The following is an 8,914-nucleotide window of genomic DNA, read 5'->3' on the forward strand; positions in this document are numbered from 1 at the left end:
ACCAAACTAGAAAATAAAGTAACCAAGACCTCATATTTGCCAAAACATCAGTCCTTCTAGGGATAGGCGAACCTTACAGATCCGAAGGAGATATGAAAACTCAAACCTGTAAATAAAAAACACAAAACCAAACCAACAAAACAAGGAGGAAAGGGAAGGGTGAGTAGAAGGAGTTGGGGGAAGGAGAAAAACTTTGTTGCAACATAGATAGCGCTGTGTTGCTATCCTTGACCAATAATGCTATTTTATATGAAAATGTTATCACGCGTATCATAGCGTTGTTAGACGGGAATAGCAAAATAATGCTATCCCCGTAGCATGGAAGTCTTTCTTGAAGGGACGGGAGGGGTTTGAGGGGTAGAGGCTGGAAAGTCTTAGAGTAGGTTTGTTTATCATTTTTGCTTTCCTTTCGAGAGGACCCCAATTATCACTTGGGACACTTTGATTTACAAGAATCTTGAGGGCATGTTTACATAACCGGAATGAGATTGGGTAAAATGAGAATCATTCCCATTACGAATGACTCCTTTGTTTACTTGCACTAGCGGAATAAACAGTAGCGTGGGGCGCACAACAAATATTGAATTTTCATATTGAAGTTTTTCAAGCAGCCCATCAATTAAAGGTTTTCCTTGCCCAAATTATGTAAATTCAACTATAACCTTTTTTTTTTTTTAAAAAAAAAAAAGTATCTAAACTATCAAATTAAATTTCACAATCATCATAAAACTACGAAATTAAATTTTACAACCCATGACCAAAAAAAAAAAAAACGTAAAGCACCAAATATATTCACTTGTATCAGTTAAGGGAGCTGCAAACAAAACATGTTTTGCAGCTCCCATGGCTTCTCCATCATCATTGTTCCAATTCGACAAAGTGTCAAACCTGCATCCTGATCAAATATCACAACTATAGAATATCAGAGCAGGAAATGATTAGTTCAGCACAAAATGACAGAATCTAAACCTTTGAAAAACAAATATAGACCAGTCATTCAATCAATAAATAATTATTCAATAAAAAAACTAATTAACCCAAATATTAGCATTCATTCATCAATAAGATACTAACACAAACATGCTACATAAGGAAAAAAGGGAGAAAACAAATAAAAGAATGAATGCATTTAATCAACAACAAGTTAAGTAGATTCATGCCAAAAATACAGATTCAAGACAACTCAATTAAATAAATTGAAACAGATTCAAGGCTAACAATCGAACCTAAAATACACAGATAAAAAAATCAGAAATTAAATCTGAAAACAATAAAGAAAGCATCCAAACATAAACAAAACTAAATTCCATGTATGTCTACGTCTAGGAAAATGTAGTAATAGAGTGCAGAAGGGCAAAGCTAAGCCTGAATTTCATCTTTCAAATTGATGAAAACCACATTGCTAATTTATTCATAAATTTTATCACATCGAAATCAATTATATTAATACGATACCTCAGTGCAAAGACACAATTCGGGGCAATTCGGACCACTGTGATCATGTTACAAAGAACAAATTAGATAATTCACAACATTGAGTACAGAAAAATTGAACAGAGTATACAATGATCATTGACATGAAAATGTCATAGTATAAGAGTGCTTACCAGAAAGCTGCAACGCAACAATCTGCAGAACAAACAGAACACAGGAAGATTAAAATTGAAGGTCAGATCATATTCACATAAAGAAAGAAAATACCAAAAATCCATAGATCTAAAGTAAAGCCATGTGGAGCTGATGATTTAAAAATATATAATTCTAATTCTCCCATTCCTTTTAAGCCACACACAGAGATTGAGATAGAAATATTTATACCTTCAATTTTGCCTATTAATCCAAACCCACAGAGACTAAGCACAACAACTACAAAATTAAGAAAAAATTGCGTTAATTTCAACAGAATACCAAAATTTCGAAACCCTAATAATCTACTAAATTAGGGAAAATGAAAACAACTAAGAATCCAAACCAAATACATACAAATTACCTTAGAATGAACCAGAGCCCTCCAAAATTTACAAGGATTCGCTCCAAAAACCAATGATATTGGATTGATGTTTGGTTAGGTTTGGAGAAAGAGAATGAGTCTCGCGTCTCTAAGAGACTTAAAGATGTGACTCTGAGAGAGAGAGAGAGAGAGAGCGCGATAGAGACGAGTTGAGAGAGAGACAGAGAGACAGAGAGAGCGCGCGATAGAGATGGCGGCCGATGAGGTAGGGTTAGTCTCAGATCGAAGAGAAATAGTGTAGGGTTTCGTGAGTGAGTCTGAGAGGGTTAGTGAAAAAATAATAAATTAAAACTTGAGAGAGGTTCTGATATAGTGCAAGCAAACCCACCCAAAGTTCTTATTTAAGCCAATGAGACAACGCCATGTGTCAAATGTTTATATAATTAAATAATAGTCGGTTCGGGTCAGGTCCAACGGTTTAAAAAATTTTGGACCCGAAGCCTGAACCGAAGTCAACGGTTCGGTTCAGGTCCAGCGTTGACTTTTTCGGTTTGGTCAAAAAAACCTTATTTTTCGGTTTGATTTGGTTTGGTTCGGTCGGTTTGATCGGTTTATCGGTTTTTATGCCCACCCCTATAGAGAATGATAAAAAAAAAAAAAATAATAGAAAAAGAGAGGAAGAAAAAGAAAAGGATAAAAGAGGAAGAAGAAGAGAGAAAAAGCGAAAGAGGCGTGTGAACTACTATCTCCATTTTTCTTTTTCTTCTTTAATTTTTTCAGTTTTATTATTTTTCAAACAACGACCTACCAGTTGATACTAATAAATATATACATATTTTTTACATAATATTAAGGTAGTTAAGCTTCTTTTTTTTTTTTTAATAATCAAAAGTTAGTTTTATTATTAGTGAAATAATTTTTTTCTTATGAAATTGTAGTAGTTTTTGGAAAAATATATATATTTTGTTCAAGGGCATTTTCGTAATCAAGCTGTTTTTCATTCCGATTCATGATGAATAGTAAATTTTTTAGTGGGAATGAACTCTTTTTCATTCCAATTTCTGACTGTTAGTAAACAACTTAATTAGAAATGACTCCGTTTCTTGCTTAATCCGATTCATGGTTACTCCAATTCCTTATTAGTAAACATACCCTAAATGCTTCACTGTCAAAGAGTTCTAGAAGGCCAAAATCACACCCACCAGGGACTATGATGAGGGTACTGTCCTAACGTTTTAGGTGATGCAAGAGTAGGCCACAACGATGAATTATTGAGCATTTAACTGATTCTGTGTACTATTACAATATATGTTAAATACTGATATTATTTGTTTTTATGGGAGTGAGGTGGGGTCATAATTTGAATTTTTGACCCAAATCTGGATGGTCAAGTGTGATAATGATTTGTATTTTGGATGCTTATTAAGAGTGAAGTGGGGTCATGGTTTAATTCATTTGGAAGTAACCTTAAACAGGATTTAAGGTATTAATCTTATCTGGTTTATCTATTTGAAGCTCTAGGTCTATCAATTAAACCCTTTGATACATTTATTGTGTTTCAATACTCTTTTCCTTCATTAAAAAATCAATCATCCAAGCCAATTGGGTTATATTGAATTGGATTGTTAATGTTACAACAATCACATCTATAGTGAATCATATATGAATTTTGTAATAATTTGCAATTTCATGCCGATGAATACTCGAGATAATCAATTGTAGATACATATATTTTGCTCACAGATAATTTAGTATGTTCTAGTATTTGTATTAAAGTAACAATGGAGAACTTGACCCAAAAAAAGAGTAACAATGGAGAAAACCTTTATGAAGTTGTTCCCCAATTACATAATAATCCAAAAATTACATCATCTAAAAGGAAAATGCTTCGTAATCTTTCTATCGTTCAAACATGCCTACCAGTTGTTTTCACATGATGAAGTGGGGATGTTTAGCAACATTTTCGGAGAAAAATGTTGAGATTTGTCACTTAACGCAAAATGAAGAAAGAACAAATTCGTAAGAGAACATGGTGGCAAATGATGAGTGCAAATTTCAGACAAGTGACAATGAAACGAAATCCCGCAAAGTTAACCCACTTAAATCTGGCCACATTCAAGGTCTCTACCATACCTTGCGTTTATCACATGGGACAATTAGTCCTACGTTTACAAAAAATAGTACAAGGATAGGTTGTAGGTATCCCATTATTTAATTCCAATTCACACACAGTCACAACACCAAGAGCCTCATTCGCTCAGGTCCGTCTTCTTCCACCGCTTCTCATCTTCCTTGTCTCTTTTGCTACTACTTTTGACTTGCATAAGTTTTTTAGCAAAACAAAAGAAAAAGAAAAAGAAACATCCTGAATGGAAGAAATTATGTCCTCTTGTTCTCCAAACTTCGGTCAAGAAAACTCAGCCACTCTTCAACAACGTCTCCAGTTCATCGTCCAGAACAGGCCTGAATGGTGGGTTTACTCAATCTTCTGGCAAGCCTCTAAAGACAGCAATGGCCAAGTTGCTTTGTCCTGGGCTGGTGGCCATTTCCGAAGCTCCAGGGACTTGGCATCCAAAAGAAGCAACAAATTAGTCCATAATTACCAACCCAAATCCGGGTTCATCAGTACGGAGAGAAAGAAGGTTGTTAACAGAGAAGTTGAAGCTCTTTTCAATGAAGATATGGATTTGGACGGTGGAGATGTCACTGACTCCGAGTGGTTCTACTTTTACACAGTTTCTTTAACCCAGTCGTTTGGTGCATGCCATGGGACTGGGAATATCCTGGGCCGTGCGTTTTGTTCTGGCGGTTTTGTTTGGCTGGCAGGTGACCATGAGCTTCAATTCTATGAGTGTGAGAGAGTGAAAGAAGCTCGAATGCATGGAATTCAAACTTTGGTTTGTATTCAAACTTCATGTGGAGTTCTTGAGCTGGCTTCTCTGGATGTGATCAAAGAAGATTGGGGCCTTGTGGAGCTTTCCAAATCTCTTTTTGGATCAGAAAACAGCAGAGTCTCAAAGCCACAGAGCAGTCGTGAGGGTCATGTACTTGTTCCTCTGCTTGAAAGTGGAATATTTTCAGCTGGACCTCAAAAAGAGTGGACCGCACAAGGTAAGAAACACATACAAAAAACATCAACGATTGGTGTTTGAATAAAATATATGCACTTGTTCATTATTTTATATCAGAGCATCCACTCAATTTTTCATTACCATCTATATATGTTTAACTCTTTGACGTGCAGGTGGTACAAAGGAACGTTTTGCTTTGAATATTGGTGGATCATCGTCAGACTCAGGGCCTTCTGACTCAGTCGGAAATTTCACGACGGAGAATGCGGAGAATAACGGTCGATTAAAAAAGAGAGGAAGATCATCCAACCATGGAACTGATAGAGAATCACCAATAAATCATGTTGAGGCAGAGAGACAGCGGAGAGAGAAGCTTAACCATCGATTCTATGCCCTCCGCTCTGTTGTTCCAAATGTGTCGAAAATGGACAAAGCTTCTTTACTTTCTGATGCAGTTGTGTACATCAATAAGCTCAAAGCAAGGGTTGAGGAATTGGAGGCTAAAATCCAACAACCACCCCAGAAACCGAAATTAGGTATTTTGAGTAATCTTGAGCATCAATCAAACCAAAGTGCCAGTTCCATAGTCGATCATCATCGTCACCATCATCATCATCAAGCAAGGCCTAGGCCAGCATCAAGTTATACTAATAGTGAAGCAGCTGGGGCAATAGAAGTGGATGTGAAGATTGTGGGCTCAGAAGCTATGATACGAGTTCAGAGTCCGGATCAGAATTACCCATACGCTAGATTGATGAATGCACTAAAAGACCTTGAATTACAAGTTTATCATGCAAGCATATCAAGCGTGAAAGAAATGATGCTTCAAGATGTTGTGGCTAGAGTTCCTCATGGATTCACAAGTGAGGAGGCCATGAGAACCGCTATTATAAAAAGATGGTACAACTAGAAATTCAATAATTAGTTTCCCTATCTAATGAGGATCTCCTTCTTCTTCTTTGGTAGTGATCGTTGTAACTGAAAGTTGAAGTTTCTTAGCCAAGTTTGGAGGAGGGAATGTATCTGTGTACGTTATGTTAACTGTAGACTTGTTTTCCAAGTTTAATATTTCTAAGCTATGAAGATATCATATTAATTAGCCTACTCACCTGCTATGCCTCTCTCTATTACAAATATGTGAAAAACTATATGTTGTGTGTCTAATGTATATGTTGTTTCTGCCGTTGCACGGCGGATTTGTATTGTAGGTCTGAGTACATGTGCTTTCGGTTGCTGGATTGAGGATTTAGTCATTGTTCGGGTTGTGCGTGATTCTCTCTAAATCAATTCAATATATGTTGTGTTTGGTCACTGGAGAAGATGTGTTGTTTGCTCATCAATAATATATTATCACTTATTTTCAAATATATATATGTCGGCTTAATTGGAATCCTCTTATATTATAGCATGTTTATGTAAAATATGTGTTTAGGAAAAATTATTTTACTTAACTATAACGAAAATGCTATATGGTGAATCTTTTTAGTAAACTACTTTAACGTTGTTCTATACATGAAATAATGAACTAAAATCCTTTGGGGTTACAAGTAATAAGGGAATGAGAGAAACTGAGTTAGAATTGGGTCGCATTCTACCTTCTAATGTGATCAATGAGCTGGTTTGACAAGAAGAACTAGTTCTTGATCAGAGTGCTCGGTGAAGAGGAAATTGTGTCCTTTGTTTAACTACCATGCGGACCTTTGGATTTCGAAGATGCTAGCTCCATGACAAAGACTAATGAGTTTGGATTGTCTCTATAGCCAGAATTTTAAATGGGTTTGCTAACGGGCAGACTGTTCAGTTAATTATGGTCCGTTTGATAACTATTTATTTTTTATTTTTTTAAAACTAAACTTGTTTGGTAACTAATTTTAGTTTTCAATGAAACATAAAACTAAACAAAAGTTGTTTGGTAACTATTTTTAGTTTTCAGTTTTATGTGGAACTTGGAAATATAATTTTTGGGGTCAAATTATGAATTTGAGATCATAGATGTATGTTACAAAGAGTTTGTAATATTTTTCGGTGAAGTTTTTAGAATTAGGATGATTTTTTTGGGTGAATTTTGGATATGAAGGTCTCAAGAGACTTGGAGTGGGTCCGTGGCCAAATGCAAGAATCGAGCGGCCTGGTCCAAGTTTTGAGGTCCCAAATATCGAATTTTAGGAACTGGAGTGCATTTCCTTTGTGATGATGTGAAATTAGTGGATGAAAAATGACCAAAAAGGAAAAAGAAAAGGGAAAACACTTTCAAGTTGTTTTCCAAATTTGGGGTGATTTTGAAAACTAAAAACGAAATAAGTTACCAAACATAGTTCTAGTTTTTTTTAAAAAAGAAAAAAAAAATGGTTATCAAACAACTCTTAAGTTTTTTGTTTTTATATTTTCATACAAATGATATTCACTTTAATATAATCTAAATTACAAGGAGGTGATTCGAACTTGAATACAAAGTGGGGAGCACATTCGTTCTGGCCAACTTGACTAAGCCCAAGTATATCTTTAGTTAATTAAGAAAAGTAGCATACAAGAATTAAATTTAGAAATGGTTGCCTTCTCACCAAGTTCCAAACTTTTGAGGTCGAGGATTGAACATTTTTTTTCTAAATATAACACACAACTTCAATTGCCGAACAAAGCCAAAATACACAGAAATGCATAACTTGTATAACCCATCAAAATTTTCCACCTTGGCATCAAAGAAAAAGAAGGCTTATATGTAATTTGAAATTCAGAAATATCTAAAGGGTCGAAATGATTACGTATAATGTTCAGATTCATTGATCATGCATTGATGGAGACTTTACAAGACACACATAACACACCATGAAAGCGATCAAAGGATCTAGATGGGTTGTAGAAGTATTAGTATACAAAGTACCTGAGATATTGAAAATGGAAAATGAAAAACGTGTCTTTTTTGGGGATGGCACATGTTCAAATGATTTGTTGAGCCCAGATTGAATATGTACACCATATTATTGTCTAGGATGTTGAAAAGTTGCATGCTGTTACGTGGGAAACAAACACTTTCTATTAATGGCACGCATGTTGAAATTCAAATTTGGCCTCATGGGCTGCTGCTAGCTCCTCCTCATGTGCATCACTGTTAAATACAGAACAAGATTGAAAGGACTCGATTTAGAAATTGCCACTGATTTTTTTTTTTTTTTTTTTGGTTCCGTATCAAAGTTTCATTAATAGAAAGGCAATATCAGTTACACGATAGTGAAACTCAAAAAAAAAAAAAAAAAAGAAGAAAAAAAAAAAGTCTAAATAAATGCAACAGTAGACTCCCACTAGAATTAAAACTCAAACCGATATATCATATAAAGTCTACAACTGGCATAAAACAGGAACAAAATTGACATAAAGCTAGAGTTCAAAATTGCCGCTGATTTGGCATCCCAATTACATATTTGATGATTCGACAGGCAGGCGGTTTTGTACGAGCAAAGTGAAATCATGAATTTTTACAAAGGTGGACAGACTTTTTCCTTTATTATGTGTGTGGGTGGCTTACTGACGCTTTATTGAAAGGCAATTGAACGTACTTAGTCAATTCTTGGTGAGGTGAGATGAACTAGTTTCAACAGATCGGGTGAATTTCCTACAAGTTAGCACAGAGTTTTCACTTTTCTAAAGGATTAGCACAAAGTTTTCACTCTTCTTAAGTGAAAAATTATCACCCTAAAGGTGATTCTCCCTTTGCCTACGGACTCAATCATTGAATGACACAAGCAACTTGGAGGCATTAGACTTTAATACACTCTATTTTCAATTAAAAAGTTGCACTTGTCAAAATCTGATAAGTTTTGAGTAACTATTTTTAGCCGCCCGATCAATTTCAACAGTTGTGATTCATTGTTGCGGAAATCTTTTTTCTGGAAGG

At 35.2% G+C, this 8,914-nt stretch overlaps 1 protein-coding gene and 1 long non-coding RNA gene across 3 annotated transcripts; one reads left to right on the forward strand and one right to left on the reverse strand.

Annotated features, from left to right (window-relative positions):
- Positions 1-770: 770 nt before the first annotated feature.
- On the reverse strand, positions 771-2,284 carry LOC117627882. 2 transcript variants are annotated; one of them, XR_004585836.1, is made up of 4 exons: positions 1,991-2,284; positions 1,819-1,866; positions 1,608-1,629; positions 771-895 (listed from the first exon to the last, which is right to left on the reverse strand). It is a non-coding gene; the product is annotated as an uncharacterized LOC117627882 (long non-coding RNA). The 2 variants fall into 2 exon arrangements; XR_004585837.1 differs by lacking the exon at positions 1,819-1,866.
- Positions 2,285-4,197: 1,913 nt separating this feature from the next.
- Positions 4,198-6,130, forward strand: LOC117627804 (transcription factor MYC2-like). The gene is made up of 2 exons (XM_034360052.1): positions 4,198-5,062; positions 5,196-6,130. The coding sequence occupies exons 1-2, from the start codon at positions 4,321-4,323 to the stop codon at positions 5,930-5,932; spliced, it is 1,479 nt and encodes a 492-aa protein (XP_034215943.1). The 5' UTR covers positions 4,198-4,320; the 3' UTR covers positions 5,933-6,130.
- The last annotated feature ends 2,784 nt before the right edge of the window (positions 6,131-8,914 follow it).

Source organism: Prunus dulcis, chromosome 5 (genome assembly GCF_902201215.1).
Source record: "Prunus dulcis chromosome 5, ALMONDv2, whole genome shotgun sequence".
Taxonomy (NCBI): Eukaryota; Viridiplantae; Streptophyta; class Magnoliopsida; order Rosales; family Rosaceae; genus Prunus; species Prunus dulcis.

What these genes read in the sequence shown, in the direction of transcription:
- LOC117627804 (XM_034360052.1), top strand. Translation starts at nt 4,321, where the DNA reads ATGGAAGAAATTATGTCCTCTTGTTCTCCAAACTTCGGTCAAGAAAAC. An exon ending in AAAAGAGTGGACCGCACAAG is followed by an intron (nt 5,063 to 5,195) that starts GTAAGAAACACA and finishes TTTGACGTGCAG; the next exon opens with GTGGTACAAAGGAACGTTTT.